Source organism: Rhinopithecus bieti, unplaced genomic scaffold, assembly GCF_001698545.2.
Source record: "Rhinopithecus bieti isolate Rb0 unplaced genomic scaffold, ASM169854v2 scaffold_39385, whole genome shotgun sequence".
NCBI lineage: Eukaryota > Metazoa > Chordata > Mammalia > Primates > Cercopithecidae > Rhinopithecus > Rhinopithecus bieti.
In genome coordinates, this window is record NW_016816111.1 from 119227 (window position 1) to 141572 (window position 22346).

The 22346-nt window shown below is 48.9% G+C and overlaps 1 protein-coding gene across 5 annotated transcripts in view; it reads left to right on the forward strand.

The window, feature by feature from the left end:
• Positions 1-22084, forward strand: part of EPN2 (epsin 2) — a 104333-nt gene extending 82249 nt beyond the window's left edge. For all 5 annotated transcript variants that reach the window (XM_017854364.1, XM_017854366.1, XM_017854367.1 and 2 more), the window contains 4 exons: positions 14062-14238; positions 14913-14999; positions 17197-17412; positions 19301-22084. In XM_017854364.1, coding sequence (XP_017709853.1) covers positions 14062-14238; positions 14913-14999; positions 17197-17412; positions 19301-19599 — 779 coding nt within the window. In that variant the 3' untranslated portion in view covers positions 19600-22084. The remainder of the gene's footprint in view (positions 1-14061; positions 14239-14912; positions 15000-17196; positions 17413-19300) is intronic.
• Positions 22085-22346: the final 262 nt, after the last annotated feature.

Consider the following 22346-nt stretch of genomic DNA (forward strand, 5'->3'; position numbering starts at 1 on the left):
ACACTGTCAGCCCCAAATGCCCTTTAGCATGTGGTGAGTTCTGATAGCTTGATGGTGGCCTCTGCAACCCAGGCAGGGCCTCATACCCACTTTGGCAGGAGCCCTCTGGGCCTTGGGAAAAGCCCCAGGTAAAATTGCCCACAGCGTTCATTCACTGAAGGCCAGTTCCAGGGCAGCTCAAGAGGTTGGTTCACAGGGTTTGTCACCTGTGTGTGGTACCCCCAGGGAGCCTGTGGTAAGGTTTTACCACCACACATGGGGACTGTGGTGCCCCAGGGCTGGCAGACCCTTTCAGACAGTGGCTTTGGCTTTATTTTTAAATCTGAAGAATGATTAGTCTGTGAAGTGATGGCCACTGGAAGTTATGGTTAGGATGTTTTCAGGAAAGACAGTTCATTAAACTGTTGGATAGTTATCTTAGTGCCCTGTAAAGAAAATTGTCACACCAGGAGCCAGGTGGGTTTGATAGAGTTAAATTCTGGGGAGGGGATTGGGGATCAGAGTGGTGGGAAGGAGGCTTAGTTTTCACACTTTACCTTTTTATATTGTTTGACTTGTTTACCAGGGGTAAGTTTTTTCCCAGTCAGGAGAGACAAAAATCTCGAAATATCTTTAAATGACCAAGTTATGCCCAGCCCTTCTTTTGGCTGGTGGACAGGGCTATGCCCTGGACCCAAGTGTCCTGGGCTGAGCCAAGGACCTGACCTGACCCTCTGGGAACACAGTGTAATAGCAATACGGTGTTGAGAGCACCCTGGGGTGAGACTCGGTACAGGAGTCCGGGGAGTGTGAGCGGGGGAGTCTTCCCTAATGAATGGGGGCAGCTTGGTGGGCCTGGTGGGCTGCTGCTTCACCTAGGAATGCTGCCCACGTGAATCTGCCCTCCCAAATTTTAAGAACTTGAGATAAAATTCACCATTTCAACCTTTTGTTTTTCTTTTTTGAGACAGTCTCACTGTCGCCCAGGCTGGAGTGCAGTGGCACAATCTTAGCTCATTGCAACCTTCGCCTCCCAGGTTCAAGCAATTCTCCTGCCTCATCCTCCTGAGTAGCTGGGATTACAGGCGCCCACCACCACACCTGGCTAGTTTTTAAATTTTTAGTAGAGACATGGTTTCACCATGTTGGCCGAACTGGTCTCAAACTCCTGACCTTAAGTGATCCGCCTGCCTCGGTCTCCCAAAGTGCTGGGATTACAGGCATGAGGCACCACGCCTGGCCTATTTCAACCATTTTAAAGTGGACACTTGACTGGTTTTCAGCACATTCACAATGTTGTGCAGCCACCATCAGATGTTTAATTCCAGAACATTTCCATCACCCCAGAAAGAAACCGCATACCCAGCCCCTGGCAACCACTGATGTGCTTTCTATCTCCGGGGATTCGCCTCTCTGGACATTTCGTAGAAATGGAGTCATGCGCTATGTTGGGCTTTTGTGCCTGGCTTATTTCGTTTAGCATCATGTTTTCAAGGTTCATCGATGTTACACCATGTGTCAGTCCTTCATGACTTTCTGTGGATAAGTAATATTCCATTGCATGGATATATAACACTTTGTTTAACCATTCAGCAGTTGATGGATATTTGGGCTGTTTCCACATTTTGGCTCTTATGAATCCAGTTTTTTTAAAGAACAGATAGAAACCTGGATTTTTGAAATCTATTAGTGTTTAAATGTTGGCTGTGAATTTTAAAAATTAAGAATATGGTTGGAGCTAATTAAAAGCTATCTGAGGATGGGCACATGTGGCTTGTTGACTGCCAGTTTGCCATCTCTTGCCACTTGCCCAACCTAGGACCTTCTTGGTTCTGATGCACTTGGCATTATTACCAGTGACTTGGGGAGGAGACAGGCCACTAAAGCCCAGAGACATTGTTAGTAGTTTTGGGGCAGGCTCAGTGCTTATGGCACCATGTCGTGTACTTGTCATACCATCCTGGACTGCTGCGAGGCCCTTCTGTGGCCCTGGCATGTCCTGGAAAAGTCACCACAAATTGCAATATGGAGAGAGAGCCACTCTTAAAATGTTAGCTTGTCTGCTTCCTGTCTTTTTTATGGGCATTATGTTTTTACTTAGTTGAAGGTATATTGTGTATATAATTATGTGTGTGTGTATGTGTATATTTCAATTTGTAGTGTCATGAGCATTTTTAGGCATCATTAGGAATTCTAAACAGTACCACGCTGTACCGTCATTTACTAAGCAGCCTAGTGATGTTCATAGGGGTGTTTTTGCAGTTCTAGCACTCTGCTTTCAGTAGAAAAATACATTAAAATCACAGTGATTTATTTTAATTCTGAGATTCTTGTAATTCTCAGTGGTAATGTTGACCAGCTCTGCAGGAGAATGGCCCTCTGCTAGCTCCTGCATTCACTGAAGCATGTTAGCACACCCTCTGCTTCCACATTCCATCAGCATAGCCAGCCTCAGAGCAAGAGTGTGGTATTGGATTTATTGTTTAGCATCTAGTTAAATCCAATAGTGCACATTTTCAGGGTCACCCCTCCATCCTGAGACACATTCATAAATTAGAAAGATTGGAGTCCCTTCCCATAACACTGTTAGCTGTGCCCTCTGGATGAAAGAAACACTGTTTTGAAAGCCACCATTTGTAGTGAACCCCATCATTACCAATTTTTTCCAAGCAGCACTAGGAGCAGCTTGGCCAAGTGGTCTTGGGAGGAAATGCTCAGGGCTGAAAGGAGGGAGATTGGAGCCTGCCAGGTCAGTGGGGCACTTCCTCCTCTGTTCCAGACCCACAAAGCAGCCACCTGGTCTGAGGAGGGCTCACAGCCTGCTGATTCAGAAGACCTTGGCTGGCTGGAGCCCTCTCTCTGCACTCCCGCCCACTGCCTGGGCTGGGACAGAGACTGTCTTCCGCCCTGGCAGCAGCAGGTGGTGCTGCTGGCTTGTTGGTGACCTCTGCACAGCTCAGTTCTTCTGTGACCCTCCAGTTGTGACTGCCTCCCTGTGCACATGAATATGCATCTGTGAGGCTCGGGATGAGCCAGGCTGGCGGGTGGGAGGCGACTGGGACACAGGCTCCCTGTGAATGGGCCCCACAGAGGAAGAGGCCGGAAACCGCTTGATCTTTCAAACCTTGGTTCCATCTTCGTTTCCTCTCATTCACTTGAGCTTTCAACAAGCATGTATTGATTGGGTATGTGGCATGGCCTGGACCCTGCCAAGGACGTGGAGAGGGAGAGCACAGAGAGAAGCCTTGCAGCGGATCTACTATCCATTCACAGAGGAGGGGCATGTCCAGCGCCTCCCCGAGCCAGCAAGCGTTCCCTGAGGGCACAGCTGGCCCTCAGGGAACGCCGATGACTTTGTGACTTTGTCTCCAAGTCACATTTGAAGACAGCAAGGTGCCACAGTGTGTGGCCTTCCACGACTCCCCTGCACACAGCAAAGAAGGTCACACTGGCCATGGGACTGTGTATGTGTCTGGGAGGCTTTGCCCATTTGTATAGTCTGAATTTAGCCCAGCAGTGTGTGGTGTCCTGTACACACATGGGTCCCCAGTGTCACTTGCAGAATGCAAGCTGCACAGAGCCCACCCGCGCCAAACAGCTTGTCCATGATTACTTGGATGATTTGGAGGTGGTCAGGGTTTGATCCAAGCATATACTTCACTCTGTGTTCAAAGCTATCTGAGCTGTGACCAACTTTGTCTATGCAGGCTATAAGAGTAAGAGGTTCTTGACTGGGCACGGTGGCTCACGCCCGCAATCCCAGTATTTTGGGAGGCTGAGGCGGGTGGATCATGAGGTCAAGAGATAAAGACCATCCTCGACCAACATGGTGAAACCCCATCTCTACTAAAAATACAAAAATTAGCTGGGTGTGGTGGTACGCACTTGTAATCCCAGCTGCTTGGGAGGCTGAGGCAGGAGAATCGCTTGAACCTGGGAAGTGGAGATTGCGGTGAGCTGAGATCGTGCCATTGCACTCCTGCCTGGGCGACAGAGCAAGATTCTGTCTCAAAAAAAAAAAAGAGAAAAAAGAGTCTTTCTCAGCCAAAACTTGTTAGTTTCAACATTGGGCATGATACAGTTGCTGAGTTTTAAGATTCTTAGCAGTGCTTTTGTTTGTTATTTTAATAGCAGATTCTAAAGGGGAAGCAGGGCCCATAAGAGCTAACTGGAGGTGTCAGAAGAGTCTCTGGAATAGTTTCAGGTGGCATTCCACTGGAGTGTGTGGTTCTCACGTGGAAGCCTGGTCCGTGAGTCCTGGATGGTGGGTCAGCGTGCTGCTGGTTCATGGAGAGTGCTTCAGAACCCATGCAGTGGAGACATTGCACATGTTGCAGAGCTCACAGTAGAAAGAATTCTTCCAGAAATGTTGGCCGGGCATGGTGACTCACGCCTGTAATCACAGCACTTTAGGAGGCCAGGTTTGGCAGAAATGAGGCCAAGGGTTTGAGACCTTGGCCAATGTGCTGAAACCCTGTCTCTACTAAAAATACAAAAAATTTGCCAGGTGGGGTGGTGCATGCCTGTAATCCCAGCTACTTGGGAGACTGAGGCATGAGAATCACCTGAACCCGGGAGGCAGAGGTTACAGTGAGCCAAGACCACGCCACTGCATTCCAGCCTGGGCAACAGTGAGACCCTGTCTCAAAAAAAAAAAAAAAAAAAAAAGTTTTCCAGAAATGCTAAAATGCCTTGTGTTAACTCTTAAAGATATAAACCTATTAGTTTAAACGGTGTCTAGAACCTCACTGTCTGAGAGTACGTCTAGATGGAAGGACAGATTCTACTTTAAAAAAAAAATTTTTTTTTTTGAGACGGAGTCTCGTTCTGTCACCCAGGCTGGAGTGCAGTGGTGCAGTCTTGGCTCACTGCAACCTCTGCCTCCCAGGTTCAAGCGATTCTCCTGCCTCAGCCTCAGCTTCCCGAGTAGCTGAGATTACGGGCGTGTACCACTATGCCCAGCTAATTTTTTTGTATTTTTAGTAGAGACGGGGTTTCACCATATTGGCCAGGCTGGTCTCGAACTCCTGACCTTGTGATCCACCCGTCTCAGCCTCCCCAAGTGTTGAGATTACAGGCGTGAGCCACCGTGCCTGGGGACAGATTCTACTTTTGTAGGCAGCCTGGGTGTGCAGCGGCTGAAGTCAGAAAGGCAAAGCCTGAGGGACTTGGGGCTCGGAGCAGAGCTCAGAGACTCCTCTCTGGTGAGGGCCTCTGTAGGGGCTCAGGCATCCTGGATTCCCTTAAATGCCTAATCTTTATATTGTGTCTCATTGTCTGCCTGGCAAACTCTTACGTATTTTTGAAATCATGGCTCAGACATCCCTACTCGGGGATGTGGTCACCCTCTCCTCAGGCCTGCCTTTTACCCTGTCTCTCGCCATTGATGGCTGCCTGTGACCTGCATACTGGCTGTAGTGGCTGTCTGTTTATCTCGGAGGGACCATCCTGGGGCCAGGCCTGGGGACTGCTGACCAAATGTTGTTTGGATAGAACAAGGTGACTGTGGGAGGCCAGAGCTTGTCTCCACCACCCATGTGCCCACTCAGGCCTGTGAGTCTGAGCTGGGCCCTCAGATGGGGCCTCACTTGTGGGGAGGGCTTGGTGAGAGGTCTGGGTGCACCCAGAGCTCAGTGTTTCTTATGCATCCTGGCTGCCCATTTGAGTCATCTCAGGAGCTTCTAAAAACCCAAATGCTTGGGCCCACCCCAGAATCTGTGTGTATGAAAAGGACAGCATCAGTATTTTACTAAAATCCCTAAGAGCTTCTCAAGAAGAGCCATGGTTGAGAACCACTAGTCTGGTGCCCCCTGGCCCAGAGTGCCTGAATACCACTCAGTCTAAGACACTTGAGATCTCCATGTCTTAGATCATCAGGATGGAGATTATGGGCCACTCTAATCTGGTTGTGTTTCTGAGCCCCTGAAGTGGACATTTATCCAGAACCTGTTAGAAGTGGTCACTGAACTCCAGTGTGCAGAAATGCAGATAAACTGCAAAGTCCCTGCCAGCCTGAGGTCCTGTGGTTCCCTTGATCCTTGTGACCTCTCTTCAATCCCTAGTTAGTGGTGGAGCGCACCCTCCGTGTGTCAGGCTTGGTTCTCAGGGACAGGGAGCAAAGCAGACCCAGCCCGTGTTCTCATGGAGCACATGCTTTGGCAAGGGGGATAGATGCAGTCTTACATGCACACAAGTGGCATGAATGCCCTGAGAAGGGTTTTGAGCTGGTTTAGAGTGGGAACTGCATGGCAGGCTGGCATGGAGGCTGCAGGGTGGGGGCCGGGCCTTCCCAGCAAGTGCCCCCCACACAGTGTGTCAGGGGAGCCAGTTTGGTCAGGATGCCCTCAGCTTGACCCAGTGGCTAGGAGGTGACCACCAAGACTCAGACCCCCTTTGCTCTGCTGTTCACCTCAGAAGCTCAAGCCTTTGCTCTGGCAAGTACAGTGGCTGCCTCGGGTGCCCACCTCATAGTCCCAGTTAATACAGCCTGGGGGATAGAGAGCAGATTTCTCTGTAGCTCCAATACCATTTCTGGGTTTTGGGGATGGGGGATTGGAGTTGGGGACACTTTGCAGATTGACTTTAACCAGTGAGAACCCTTCTCTGTTGCTCTGTCCCTTTCAAGACTGACTGGAAGTGGGTGAAGGGAGAATTCTTCCAAGGAGAACCAGGGCATCCTTGCAGGAGAAAGCAAGAGTGGGGTCTGGAAGTAACTGTGGCATGTCCCCTGACAGAGGCAAGTGGGAAGGGATAGTAGCTGGGGAGTGGGATAGTGTGAAGGGGAGACGATGCACGGTCAGGGCTGCAGGGGAAGCGAGGCTCCAGTCTGTGTCCTCCAGGCACAGCTGGGCTGCTGAGCATAGGCAGTGAGGAAGGGATGTTGACTCCCCCAGGCTCCACAGGGGCCTGAATCAGCCTCGCACCGAGCCTCAGGCCTCCCGTGTCCTCTATGTTGTGTCATGGCAGTCCTGAAGTCACGCCACAGCTCTTGAGCTTGCAATCAGCTCTCTCCCTGATTCATCGTTTCCACCATACCACTTACCTCCAGCTGGGACAGAGAGCTGAGGACCCACAAGGTGACCTGTTGCAGGGGGTTAGAGTGAGGGCTTCTCTCTACAGTGTGATTCCAGCAGGGAGCAGGTTCAGCTTCCTGATAGCCCCTTCCCCATGTCGAGCAGAGGTGGACCTGGCAAGCAAGGGCAGCTTCAGTCCCGGAGGAGGGCGATCTGCATGAGATGCTGAAAGACGAGGAGTGAAGTGTCAGAAGGAGCTTCTGGATAGAAACAGTTATTTCTGGAGCCTCTAGAAGGTTGTGGGTTCTGGGGCAGCAGCAGGAGAAGCCCTAAGTCCAAACAGGAGTGGACAGGCCACAAGGAAACGAAAGGCACTAGTGTCCATGGGATGTTGGGAATGAAGCTTGCAGATTGACGTCTGCTTTGGCCTGGCATGGCCCCTGTCGCCGGGGCAAGCTTGGGAAGGAGTGAAGGCAGCACTCTCCTCTCCTTCCCTGTGTTGCTACAGCTAGCCAGTAGCTGATCCTGGCCAAAAGTGAAAAAGGCCACCAAGATAGTGGCTGGTGGGCCGGGTGCAGTGGCTCATGCCTGTAAGACCAGCCTGGGCAACATAGGGAGACCCCATCTTTACAAAAAATAAAAAATCAGCCAAGCGTGGTGTGTGCCTGTGGTCCCAGCTACTTGGAAGGCTGAAGTGGGAGGATCACTTGAGCCTCGGAGGTTGAAGCTGCAGTGAGCTGTGATTGCACTACTGCACTCTAGCCTGGGTGACAGAGCAATAACCTGTCTCTAAAAAAAAAAAAAGAAAAGAAAAAAGAAAAAGATAGTGACTGGTATGGCTTCATAGTCCCTTCCTAAGACTATTCAGCATTTCAGAGACTAGAAGGCATGAAGCTACATGTAGAATGGCTAGCAGTTGGTTCATCTTTTTGAAAGCCAAGGAGTCTCCTCTTCACCTGTCCATCCTTGAGCAGTAGAGCTGGGGCTTTTAAGAGAAGCGTTTATAGGAATGAGAGTGGGAATGAGGAGAGAGACTAGTTGTCTCGGAGGCTCAGGGGAGCATTCCCTAGTCTTCTGAGATTAACACATCGCTGACACCTGCTGCTGCCTTTCTGTAAGCCTCAGATCTCAGCCAGGCTGTCAAAAGCTTGCTGGGTGCCACCCTCATGTCTGATGCCAGGGCTGAAGGTAGCCCTCACCCCAGGGAGTTTACAGTCCATGAGAGACTTGTAGTTAAATAATAATTATGGTGCTGTATGATAAATGATCTAAAAGAAAGTCAAGGGGAGGATTCCAGAGGAGTCAGAGAAGGCAGGAAGAGAAAATATGAGGGCCGGAGAGGCCCAGAAGGTGCCAGGCATTTGGGAAGCAGTTGGGAATCAGTGTGGCTGGGGGTAAACATGAGAGCAGAGTGAGGATATCTAACATGTATCTGTTTGGAGTTCCAGAAGAGCTAATATTTGAAAAATGAATGAGGATTTTCAAGAATTTTGGAAAGATGCTACTTCTCAGATCCAGGAAGCCTGGTGAATCCTAAGCAAGATAAATCAAAGAAATCCCCACCAAGACATATCATCAGGAAACTGCAGAACGACAGAGGAAGAAAATACCTTAAATAAACCTACAGAGAACAGGCCATTCATTACAAAAAAATGGCAACTAAATGGATAGCTAACTTCTTGACAGCAACAGTAGATGTCTGAGTGGCATAGAGTCGTCAGTGTGCTACAAGAAAAACAGTCAACCTGGAAAGCCATTGCTAGCAAAATCATCTTTCTTCCAAGAATTGATAATTTTTTTAAAAAAGAGATTTTGCCGGGTGTGGTGGCTCACGCCTGTAATCCCAGCTCTCAGGGAGGCAGAGGCGGGAGGATAGCTTGAGCCCAGGAGTTCAAGACCTGCCTGGGTAATACAGCGAGACCCCGTTCTCCACAAAAAGGAAAAAAAAAAACAAAGAGATTTTAAGAGATTTTAAGTTTGCAAACAACAATAGCAACAAAAACTGCCAACCCCCAGAATTATGTATTCAGTGAAGGTGTTCTTGAAGAATAAAGGCGAAAGGATGACATCTGGTAATAAAACACTAAGAGAAATCGTTGCCAGCACATCTGTACCACAGAAATGCTAAAAGAAGTTCTTCAGGCTGATAGGAGAGAAAACCGGATGGAAACTCAGATCTTCAGGACAGAATGAAGAGCGTCGGAAATGGGAAATAATGTGGGGGAACATTTCAGAAGTAATAAGGATATAAGAAAATTTGAGCAGCATAGGCCACAAGCTTGTGAATTTGTTGTTCCTAGCAATTGGAGAATACACATCCTTTGTAGTCACATGCAGAATACTGGAAAAAATTGATGATGTCCTAGACAGAAAAGCTAGTCTCAACAAATTTCAAAAAATTGATATCACATATAACAGAATTTCTGATCACAGTAAAAAATCAGTTAACAAAAGGATAAGTAGAAAAACTTCATACATCTAAAATTTTAAGAACACTTCTAAATTATTGAGTCACAGAAAAAATTATGAAAATCAGATATATTTAAAACCAAATTAAATATATATTATATACACACACACACACACACACACACACACACACACACACACACACACACATATATATATTTTATTTTAGAGACGGAGTTTTGCTCTTGTTGCCCAGGCTGGAGTGCGATGGTGCTATCTTGGCTCACCGCAACCTCTGTCTCCTGGGTTTAAGCAATTCTCCTGCCTCAGCTTCCTGAGTAGCTGGGATTACAGGCATGCGCCACCACACCCAGCTAATTTTGTATTTTTAGTTGAGATGAGGTTTCCCAATGTTGATCAGGCTGGTCTCGGAACTCCCAACCTTAGGTGATCCACCCGCCTCGGCCTCCCAAAGTGCTGGGATTACAGGTGTGAGCCACTGCGCCTGGCCAGTAATATATTTTTACATAAGAATTTGTGGGACAACTGAAGCAATAGTAAAATAAATTTATAGCTTTAAATGTTCACATTAGTAAAGAAGAAAGATGCAATGAGGTTAGAATAGCATTACATTGACATAAAAGGAAATTATAAGGATATAGAAATTAATGAAAAGAACATAAAATACATAATAGTATCCATAAAGACAAGTCAGTAATTGAAAAGAGTAATAGACAAATTTCTGGCAAGCAATTTTTTAAAGAGAAAGGGCACAAATAGCATTAGGAATGAAACAGCGTAACTGGCAGCACGCTCAGGATTTCATGTCAGGTGAGAGGCTGGCTCTTTGATCAGCTCTGTGCTTAAAAATCCAAACCCTTAGATAAAATGGATAAAATTAAAAAGGAAACAGCAAAACTAACTGAAGAAAACCTATAAATAGAAATTTGTAATCATGGAAGGTATGGAGTCAGTATTTTAAAATCCTCCCCTTCTGCAAATCCATCCAGAGGGCTTTGCTGGTAAATAGTAACAACATTCAAGAAACAATCCCACCTTCACACAACTCCTTTAGGGCACAGGAAAATAGAGAATATTCCTACTCGTTGTATAAGACTAGCATAAGCCTAACGGCAACACCAGACAAGGGCAGTGCAGTGTGAGAACAAACATTTCAGGCCAGTCTGGTTATGAGTATAGATGCAGAAATCTTAAGGAAAGAAACAATTACAAAACCCAAGCCAGGGAAATATTTTAAAAGTTGTAGTACCTTATGAAGAACTTTGTTTGCAAGAACCAACTCATTAGAAAACTTACAAATGTACCACATTAACGGATTAAAACAAAAAATTTGGTTATCTTAAGAGGCAGAGACCATTTGATAAAATTCATTAGCCATTCATTTCCAAATTCTAGCAAACTTGGAATAATAGGGAACTTCCATAACCTGATAAAGGGCTTCTGAAAGGAAGAAAGCCTATAACTAACACTGAACTTAATGGTAAAATATTGAAAATTGATCCTGTAACATCAAGAGCAAGACAAGGATACCGACTACCAGCACTTCTATTTGATGGTGTAACTGGGGATCCTAGCCAGTGCAGTAAGACAAGAAAAAGAAAAAGTATAAAGGAATAGAAAGACACTAAACAGTCATCATTTGCAGGTGATGGGATTGTACATAGAATAGTTTAGCAAGATTGTTGGGTGTAAATGAGTATACAGTTGTTTCTGTGCATAAAAATAGATTATGAAAAGTTTAAAAGATACTAGTTCCTAGGAATAATACTTAGTTCCTAGGAATAAATCTTACAAAAGTCGTACAAATCTCTATGGGAAATAAAGGGTAAAAATTAAAAAGATTAAATTCCACCAAAAGATACTAAAACTTAAGTAAATGCAGAGATACCATGTGGTCTTGGTTTGGAAAACTCGCTATTGTAATAACGCTTCTCCCCAAATTTATCTGGGATGCAATGCAATTCTGGCCAAAATCCCAAAAATATTTAATTTTTCTTGTTTCTTAACTTTGTGTGTGTGTGTGTGTGTGTGTGTGTGTGTGTGTGTGTGTGTGACAGAGTCTCGCTCTGTCGCCCAGGCTGGAGTGCAGTGGCACGATCTCTACTCGCTGTAAGCTCTGCCACCTCCCGGGTTCACGCCATTCTCCTGCCTCAGCCTCCCTAGAAGCTGGGACTATAGGTGCCTGCCACCACGCCCAGCTAATTTTTTTGTGTTTTTAGTAGCGACGGGGTTTCACCGTGTTCTCCAGGATGGTCTCGATCTCCTGACCTTGGGATCCGCCCGCCTTGGCCTCCCAAAGTGCTGGGATTACAGACATGAGCCACTGCACCTGGCCCCTTACACATTCTTAATTATCCTTACAAACACTGATGAGAATTCTTGATATCTGATACAGCAAATCACAATCTTGTTTTGGCTATTCTTGGCCCTCTGCTCTGCTGTAGTCATCTTAAAATCATCAAGTTAAAAAACCAAAGTTGGCCGAGGCTGAGGCAGGAGAATGGTGTGAACCTGGGAGGCAGAACTTGCAGTGAGCCGAGATCACGCCACTGCACTCCAGCCTGGGCAACAGAGCAAGACTCTGTCTCAAAAAAAAAAAAAAAAAAAAAGTGCAAGGATGGAAATAAATAAATGTAGGGAGCCCAGTAATAAGCCCACGAAGACTTGACTTACGACAAGAGGAGGCCCTGCATACCATGACATGAGGAGTGGATGGACTCTAGTCCATGCTGCCGGGATGAGTCAAGAAGAAAGTAACCATAAGGGACAGTCGGTAAAAAACTCAAATCGGCACCTCATAGGAGAGGAATCATGAGTGACCCATGAGTATATGAAAAGATGCACAGCCTCATTAAAGAACAGAGAAATGCAAATCAAAACCACAATCAAATAACTTTTCAGCCCACCAGATTGGCACACGTGGGAAAGTAAGCTAATACTAAGCATCAGAGAGGTTATGAGACAACAACTGGGGCAGCAAGACTGGTACCCACTGCTGGACAGAACATAAACTTGTGCCACCATGTGGAAATACTTGTAGCATTCCTCAGTGAAGGCAGAGGTACCCATGACCCAGCAACTTGTGTATACATGTGAACAAGAACAAGCAGCAAAACCAAATGAGTATCCTTCAACAGAGGAATCATGACTTTTTTCTTCATAGAATGGAACAAAACAAATCCCAGCTCCACCTCAACACAGATGACTCTCAAAATGTGGAGTGAACAAAGCCAGCCACAAAGGAATGTGTACAGTATGCTTCTGTTCATATACAGTTCGGAAAATAGGGACCTGGCATGGTGGCTCACACCTGTAATCCTAGCATTTTGGAAGACTGAGGCAGCAGGATCGCTTGAGCCCAGGAGTTTGAGACCAGACTGGGCAACACAGTGATACCCCATCATGACAAAAATTAGAAAAAAAATTTGCTGGGCGTGGTGACATGCCTGTAGACCCAGCTACTTGGGAGGCGGCGGTGGGAGGATCACTTGAGCATGGGAGGTGGAGGCGCAGTGAGATGGAGGCACAGTGAACTGTGATTGTGCCACTGCACTCTGGCCTGGGTGACAGAGTGAGACCCTATCTGATAAATAAATGAAAACACACACATACATATACATAATATACACGTGTGGTATGTATGTATTCAGAAAATAGGCACAACTAACTAAAGGTATTCCTACAAGATAAACTAGAAGGAAAAGCAAGAGAAAGCCTAACAGTTCACAATGATTGGGGTAGGAATGTCATTGGGGAGGCACTTTCTGGTCCCTGTGAGGCAGCAGTGGTCTCTGAACACTTGCTGTGCTCCACAAGAAGGAAGGGGATGTGGGTTTTATTTTATGTGTATTCATATATACACAAATCTATCTACACATAAATGAAAGATGCACATCACAGCACTGACACTTAACATTAGATGCCCTCAGATGTTTTAGAGTCTCTTTTGTGTGTGTGTTCTTTTTTTTTTTGGTAGGTTTTTTAAATAATTTTTTTCTCTGTTCTTTTTTGTAAAGCCAGTTGTGACCCACTAAATTGATTTTGTCGCTCCCTGTTTGAAAGTGTTTTATTGCTTAAGTTGAGTGGTAAGTACGTAGCTGTTTGTTTTATTCCTTTTTATACAGGACTCATCCATTTTATGTACGCTTCTGTCAGAAAGCAGAAACCACTCAAAGCACATGGGGAGAGGATGCCTCTGTGCCTCTAGAGAGCCTGGGCTGAGCTGGGAGGGCTGCCTGGGGTCCCTTGTCTGGGGAGGGAGCCTGGATTCTGTGGGGAGATAGGTTTGTTTCAGATAGTCCATTGAAGTGGGGTTGAGCTCAGGAGCCCTTTGCAAGCCCCCTGTATGGTAGGGAGCTTGGAGAAGACCTCTTTCAGCTGCTTCCTCTGGTCAGTACTGGAGAACAGGGAGTGGCTATCCTGGGACATCCTGGCCTAGCATGCTCTCTTCCCAGGGTTGTTGGCCTTGGGCCCCACCTGTGTCCCTCTTTGCTGGCATGGGACAGTACCCTTTTGATGGCTGTCTCTCCTGGCACAGGGCACAGACCCTGGTGTGGCCGGCAGTATCCTTTTCCCTCCTCACCCCAGCTGCCCAGACCCTCTGCAGGCATTTCTGAGCCCTGACCTTGCCTTCCAACAGGTACCAAGCCAGCTGCCTCTATTGACCCATGGGGGGTGCCCACTGGAGCCAGCACACAGTCTGTCCCCAAGAACTCGGACCCCTGGGCAGCTTCACAGCAGCCTGCCTCCAGTGCCGGGAAAACAGCTTCTGACGCATGGGGTGCAGTCTCCACCACCAAGCCCGTGTCTGCCTCTGGTGAGCCCCTCACTCACCCACCTTTCTGCCTGGCCTCTGAGAGCCCCTGGGCCCTGCAGCCGCTCCTGGCTCCTAGGCGTCAGCCCTGTTACTTTGCTTGCATTTGCTCCCCTCCTCCCCCTTAACCTTTGTTCCTGATCCCCAGATCCCAGGCACCCCAGTGTGACAGTGAGTGAGTGCGAGCGAGTTCCCGGGTTTTGTGCACTGGTACCTCGCTCCAAATTGAGGGGGCTTCTGATGGGGTGTTGAGAGAGGAGACTGCCCTGGGCCCACAGCCTGTGGGTCCTGTCCTCACCCCTGGGGGACTGGGCAGGCTGGCCTCTGGGCAGTCCTGGTGTCTTCCTACAGACCCTCATCCAAGCAACCAGACCCAGCTTGATGCACCTCCACCACTGCCAGCACCCCTTTCCCTTTTGAGGTGGGGGTGGTAGAAGCACTAGCAGGTGGGCATCCCACACCCTGTCATGGGAGGCCGGGCTCCCTATCTTCCCTCCCAGCGCACTGGTGACCCGATCCTGTCTTGCCTCTTTGGCTCTCAGAATTCTTCTCCATGAGGCAGGGTAAGCGGGGAGAGGCCCCTGTTGCCAGCCCATCCTGAGGGTGTGCACTGGACAGTGGAGTTGCCACGAAGTCCTGTGAGGTGCTCCCAGTCACTGGCCTCTATGTCCACCCAGGGTCCTTTGAGCTCTTCAGTAATCTGAATGGTACAATTAAAGACGACTTTTCTGAATTTGACAACCTTCGGACTTCAAAAAGAACAGGTATGTACAGGTGATGGTGGTTTCTGTAATCCTCTGTGCATTTGACCAGCTCAGTTATTGCAGAAATAATAGTTTTCAAAACCCTTCAACTTTCTGCATGTTCTTTGTATTTTGATCTTGGGAGCCTGAAGCTTCTCATTCTAAGAATTCGTACATCAATAGTTAAAAATCACAAGGTGGAGTCCCCCAGGACTGTGTCTCCAGGTTAGGAAGCCCCAAGACTTCGTGCAGATACCACAGCCCCAGCCTCCCCAGCTCACAGTGAGCCTCACGTCCGGCCTGATCCAGCATTTCCATTCACCTTCCTCCTGCTAACTTCCACTCCTCAGAGGGCCTCCTTTTCCCAGACAGCAACCTTTGGGCATCAGTGGGGCCAGCCTCTGCCCTGTGTTGTCACCTCTCAGGTGACAGCTCCAGCCCAGCAGACCCACAGTCCAGTCTCCAGACCTGTTTTCCTTCCCTGTGTGCCCCTGGGATGGAAGGGTATCAGGTGAATGCAGAAGGAAGGGGCGTGTGGGCCAAGGTGGGCCTGGACGCTGGAGGGAGAAGGCCTGGGATGCATTCTTCACACCCTATTTGGCCTGGGGTGTGGCAGCCTCTGTCTGTCTCTGGGCCACATCTCCCAGCCATGCATGGCAACGTCTCTCTTTTTTCTTTCCTCTCGGCTTTTGCTGCTTGCCCCCACCAGTTTCGCTACCACCTCTCTCCCAGTCTCTTCCTTCTCTCCCTTCTTTTTTAGCCCTCTTTACCAACTGTAGCCACAAGCCTGGCTAGGCCCTGGTGTGAGGTACAAGCAACCTGGCACCCATGACCTCAGTTGACCCCCTTGACCTCCTCCAACGCCTCTCAATTCAGGAGCTCCCCGCCGGGAGATGGAGGCAGCTTTGAGAATGTGCTGCTTTTCTGGGTCTTTGCTGCATTAATAAGATTCCATGTGTCTTCTCTGCAGGCCAAAGTATAGCCTAACTTGTCCTTGCCTCCCACTCCATGCCTCAGTGAGAAGACAGCTTGGCCATTGTTACATGTCAGCTTTTGAAACATTTATCCCCTGCTGGTGCAGTGGCTCACGCCTGCAATCCTGGCACTTTGGGAGGGCCAGCATGGGAGGATTGCTTGAGCCCAGGAGTTTCAGACTAGCCTAGGCAACATAGTGAGACCCCCGTCTCTACAAAAAAATTAAAAAATTAGCCAGATGTGGTCGTGTGCACCTGCCTGTGGTCCCAGCTACTCAAGAGGCTAAGGCAGGAGGATCCCCTGAGCCCAGGAGATCGAGACTGCAGTGAGCCTTGATCGCCCAGGCTGGAGTGCACTGGCGTTATTGGTTGTTTTTTGTTTTGTTTGTTTGTTTTTGAGTCTTCTTTGCTCAGTTCACATTGTCAGATAGAGTTGTCCTTCCCCTTGCCTCAACTTTTATGGAATAACAGATTGAAAACATTTTCTCCTGACTTTAAAATTTGTTGAAAATACTTTGTTGCTATATAATCTCTCTTTGTATGGCTCAGCAATAATTCATTAATTTGGGGGAGGACACTTTAGGTTGATGTCAAGTTTTAATCTACTGTAAATGATGCTGTTGTGAAGCTCTTTGTGCTTACAACCCTGTTCACATTTTACATTATTTGCTTAGACCAGATTCCTAGAAATGGGGTTACTGAGTGAGAGAATGACTGTTGTTAAGAACTCCTGTACCATGAAGCATCCTGTCATGACAATTGCTTTCCTACTGGCCTGTTGTCAGCTCTATGGGCTGAATTTAAAAAAAAAACAATTTGCTTTCTTTTTACTATCAAGAAGTTCATGTTTATTGTGGAAAATTTAGTAAATGGAAAATGTTAAAAAAAAAAAAAAAAAAAAAAAAAAAAAAAAGTACATTGCTCATGCCTAGCCTCCAACCCAAAATGACATCTTGGTATTCTGGAGGAATGAGCTGTACACACTCTTTTGTAACCTGCTTTTTTTCCCACTTAGTATTTTGATAAGCTTTCTTTGCTCATCATTAGGTATTCTTCTGTCCCTGCATTCAGGTGTTTGGTTATGTGGATACTTGATTTATCTAACCCAGCCCATGACTGGCTGTGTGTCGTCATGTGGCACTGTCAGGCAGGCATGTTTCCAGGAGGCCATGTTTTGTGTTAAGTACACAGTCTTAGGCTCTCCCTGCCACACTCACCCTGCCATATGTGTCCTTGTCTTGCAGCCGAATGTGTGACCTCTCTGCCATCCCAAAACAATGGAACTACCAGCCCTGACCCCTTTGAGTCTCAACCCCTGACCGTTGCCTCAAGCAAGCCCAGCAGTGCCCGGAAAACACCTGAGTCCTTCCTGGGCCCCAATGCAGCCCTGGTGAACCTGGACTCACTGGTGACCAGGCCCACCCCACCAGCTCAGTCCCTCAACCCTTTCCTGGCACCAGGTAGGCTGTCATCCCAGGCTTCATCCAGCTGCCTGCTGTGCTTGAGAATGGGTGTGCAGCAGGCCTCTCGGGGGCTCTTCCCACTGTGTGACAGGCAAGGGGTGGGACTAGCTGGAAACTCTACATTAGCACACATGCCCTCGCCAGGGCCACCTGGGGTGGGGTGTGGAAGCCGTTGTCAGTTATGTGGGGAGGGTATGGGTAGGAAATAGCTCCTTTCCTCTCAGTTGAGACTGCCAAGCAGAAGCTGTCCCTGACTTGGTGCCCCCTGGTTGTGAGACCCTCAAGGGAGTGTCAGTTCTAAGAAAGGTAAAGTAGGGTGGACTGCTAGGGGTGAGGAAGAGCCAGGGTTTGATGTGTAGCACACCTCTCTTGGGAAAAATGTAACTTAGCCCTTGGGTACAAGCCTTCCTCCAGGTCCCTCGCTTATACTCCTGGTGCCAGAGTCTGCCCCCTGCCCTCAAGGCTCCACGTTGGCTGCTGGACAAGCCCCCAGCTGTTCAATTGGGTATCCAGGGCCATTATGGCCTGGCCCCACTCTCCTCCTCCCTCCCTGTGTGCATGAAACCCTTGTGACACCCAGCCCCTTGGCACCCCTCAACCTGTACAGCGCTTCCTTAAGCCCAGGCTGTTACACACTCAGTTTCCCCTGCCTGGAATGTCCTCCCTCCTCTTCCCCAATGAAAGCATCTTACTCCTCCTTCGACACCCAGCTCAGATGACCCACCTTCTAGGAAGTCCCCCCAGCCCCCTTCCTCACATGTTTCCCAAGGCCTTGGGCATCCCCCAGGGCAGGAATGTATCACCCTCAAGTGTTCAGCCCCTGACTGGCCCCACCATGTAGGGATCTGAGGATCTTGGGCCACCGTCCCTGACAGTACCTTGCAGAGGAGAATGACCACTGAACTTACAGAGGCTGAGGTTGGGGACCCTTGGACAGAAGTGAGGTGTGTGGAGTTCCTGGGTCCTGGCCAACCCTGAGGTCCTACGATGGGTGAGGACATGGCTGCCCCTAGAGGAGGTGGTTCCCCGGGTAGAACTAGATTAGCTTCCAGGCTCCTCAGCCAGCCAGGAGTCTGTGCCTGCCCCAGGAGGCCTTATGCCTCTTCTGCCCAGAGAGCCCTTGAAGGCCCTGCAGGAGCTCTGGTGGTCATCTGTGTCCATCAGCTCTTGGTAGGCACCTGGCTGGAGGCCTGAGGCAGCTTTGTTGGCTGCATACCAGTCGTGGTTCCTGGGGGCTGCAGCCAAGATGGAGGAGGTTTGGGCAGCTCTGCTGGACATACACGGCCATTCTCCAGGCCACTCAGGGTAGGGCCAGGCTGCCTGGAAGAGTTGGTGCCGGCAGCACACACACTTTTGCAAAGAAAAGCCTTTCTAGTGTGAGGTAAATTCTGGAGACACTGGGAAAGACAAGGCTGCATCAGCTTCTTGAATGCAGGACTTCTAGCCTTCGCGATGTCATATGTGGGTCCCTGGGTGCTTTGTGGGCACTGCCACACGAGCCACACACTGCCAGTCCCATGTCCCCCTCAGCAAACAGAATGAGGGAGCCGTGGCAGCTGATGGCTGGTGAAGGTGTCCTGGGTGCCAGCCCTGCAGAGGAGCCAGGGTGCCCCGAGATGGCCGTGTTCCTGGCATGGCCTTGGTCAGCTTTGTAACGCTGGACAAATCACTTGGCTTCTCACAGCCTCAGTCTCATTCTTAAAGTGCAGATTCATGCAGTCAGCAGATATTTGCTGCCATGGACTCTGCCATGGACTCGGCCGGCACCGTCACGGGTTCTGAGGGCACAGCAGGGACCAGAATACCCGCATGCAGTCCCTGACCTGAGAGCTCAGAAGGCCACACCCTGACGGCTCAGCCTCTGCCCCTTCTTCTGTCTCCCCAGGTGCACCCGCCACCTCGGCTCCTGTTAACCCCTTCCAGGTGAACCAGCCCCAGCCGCTGACGCTGAACCAGCTTCGGGGGAGCCCGGTCCTGGGGACCAGCACATCCTTTGGGCCTGGCCCAGGAGTGGAGTCCATGGCTGTGGCCTCGATGACCTCCACGGCCCCACACCCAGCTCTGGGGGCCACTGGTGCCTCTCTGACCCCGCTGGGCCCTGCAACGATGAACATGGTGGGCAGTGTGGGTATCCCCCCATCTGCAGCCCAGGCCACCGGCACAACCAACCCTTTCCTCCTCTAGTGCCTGGCTTGGGACCCGCCCAAAGCACCTGTGCTGGAGGATGCCGAGCAGGGACTCTCGTCTGTGGGACGGGATCCAAGAGTTTGGGGATTAGGGGTATTAGGGCTTTTCAGCTCCAGCTTCCTGATGAAAGGGCTGTCTTTACAGCCCCAACCCTCGGACCCTCGCCTTCCAAGGCAGGCCCACTTGGCCTGGCCTGCTCTTACCACCTCCTCCCAAGCACTCAGGTCCTGGCAGGGCCCCTCTGAGGCCTTGGATGAGGAGGTGGAGTCATCAGTATTGCCCTTGTCCCCAGCCTCAGCCAGAGGGTCTCCAGGACGTTGCCTGTCCCAGGACTTGGGACAGTGGCCTCATCTTTGTCCTCCCCACCCCCCAGCCCTAGGGACACCCCAGGCAGTCCTGGGTGTGGACACGATGAAGCACCTGCTCCATAAGACACTGACCTTTTGGGGAAGTGGTTGTGCATATTTTATTTTTCTTTGACTCGTGTGAGTTCAAAGTAAACACCACCACCGTGGACAACTCTTGAATTAAATCCACTAGAGCGAGCTTTAAAACTAATCTGAGCATAACCCCCAACGTGGCTCTATGCTTGTGTACCTTTGCACATATTTTGTTTAGTACAGTTTCATATTTGAGTTTGCAAAATTATCTAATAGTCTTTTTTTGGCTAATATTTTTATAACGTGGTTCTTATTTAACTGTCTAGTTTTGATAGAATTTACCAGGTCTGGCTGAATGAAGATATTGGCACGTGTTATTTTAGTGGTTTAAATCCTCTTATTTATGGTTTTAACTCTAAGAAAATTTTAAAAGGAAGAGATGTTTGGATGACAAAAAAAAAAATGCCTTATTGAAAAACTAAAGCAAATTCTTTATAGGAAGAAAATATGGGAATTTGATTACACATAGATGATGTTTATTTAAAAAAAAAAAAAAACTACAACAGCAACAAAAAATCCTAGCCTCCAGTTGCCTTTTCCTTTCATTAACTCCTGTTTTTGGTGAATTACTAAACTGATTGACTTTCAGCCTTATTGGCTAGATCCTGAGCGAGAGGCTATTTTTCTTACTGATATACCAACATCCTGAAAGTTAAAGAAAAAAATCTAATGTATGAATGTGACTCACCAATTTTTATCAACTAATTCCTTTTTTTTATTAAAGGCATGCAGGGATTAACAAGGACTTCTGTTTACAATGGAAATCTGAAATGGAAGAAACATCTTTAACCTTGTGTGTCTGTGATCTCCTCTGTCTTAATCCACGCTCAGGCTAAAGATGGAGATAATGTGGAAATGGCAGTTGTCCTGAGGGCATGGGGGTGGGGGTGCTTCTGTGCCCACGGGTCCCTGGGCAATAGTCCCTAGGCTAAGACGGGAGTCGGGGGCTAGGGGACCAGGGCTGGCCCTGATCCACCTACCTGCTAACTCCAGACATTATTTTAAATTGGAGACCTAAAATAATTATCTTATATTTTGGAGATGAAGGAAAAAGTCATTCACCCGGGACAGATTTTTAACAAACATGCATTAATATTACCTCCCTCTTCCAAACTCCTGCTGTCCTCACCTCACCCACCACTGTAAAAGTATTATGTCATGCATTAAAGACCAGAAAAAACTTGCTTTTACCCAGGGAAGGGACATTCCACCAATCCTGTGTCTGGGCAGCTTGCCTGGTGGACGTTTCTGGCCCCTTTTCCACTATGGGAATTTCTCACCTCCAGCTCTTTAAGGGCAGCCGACCACCTGCCAGCCCCTCTCTGGTTCCAGAAGATCTAACCCTTCGCACTAGCGCAGGAGAGATCTTAAATGGTCTCCGGGCTGCTGGGACATGCAGGCTGTGAGTGAGGACTGCACCCACTCATGCTGTTCCTGAGGCCGCCGTCTCCAGTCCCAGCAGCCATGTCTAGAGTTCCTGACCAGCCACCCTCTGCCAGAACTGCAGGCCTGGGGCTGGGCCTTAGGCTCCTGCTGCCATTCGGGTAAGCCGGTGGCTGGTCTCGTCTGCTGGGGGAAGGGTGGGTGGGGAGGTGCAGTGGGATGGTAGGCGGGATGCTTGCCCAGAAAGGTGCTTTCCTTCAGATGGTGCAGGGCCTGGGCCAGCCTTACAGGTCAGTAGACCAGACTCGACTACTTGGGGTCAGTGATTCTTTTGTAACAGAAGAGCCCTTCATGACACGACTTTGAGGCCCCAACATGACAGCCACTGGGCCACCAGGACTCAAGACGACAGCCCCCACCCCATCTGGCACAGGCCATCCCGAGTGCATGTCCCTGTTGCCCACTGCACTGATCATGAAGCCACCGGCCACTGCCATGCATGTTGGCGCCTGTGCCATCATGCTCCCTCCTGATGGGCACTGTGGTGGAGGAAGTCACCCAGCTGTTTCTCAGTCCCAGAGGCCGGTGGCTGGTTTTGAACTTGTGTTGACTGTTGACACTTATTTACTGTATAAATATAATTTATCATTTGTACCATGGTGCGGTTTCTGGCTGTGTCCTTCTCCCACCTCATCTTCATCAGTCCTGTTCCACTGGAGGGGGGTGGGAGATAAAGGAGCCGATTCCTGTGGAGCTTGGTCTGCAGTCAATGAGGCCACCAGCCTGGTCCTAGTACGCGTGTGAGCTGGGCATTTGGTTGCCCCTGAACCTCAGGAAAAGGGGGTGGGAGGCCTGCCCTTGGTGAGGTGCTGAGACTGGTGGCCTGCACGGGTGTGGTAGGGGAAGTGCTAGCCACTGCCC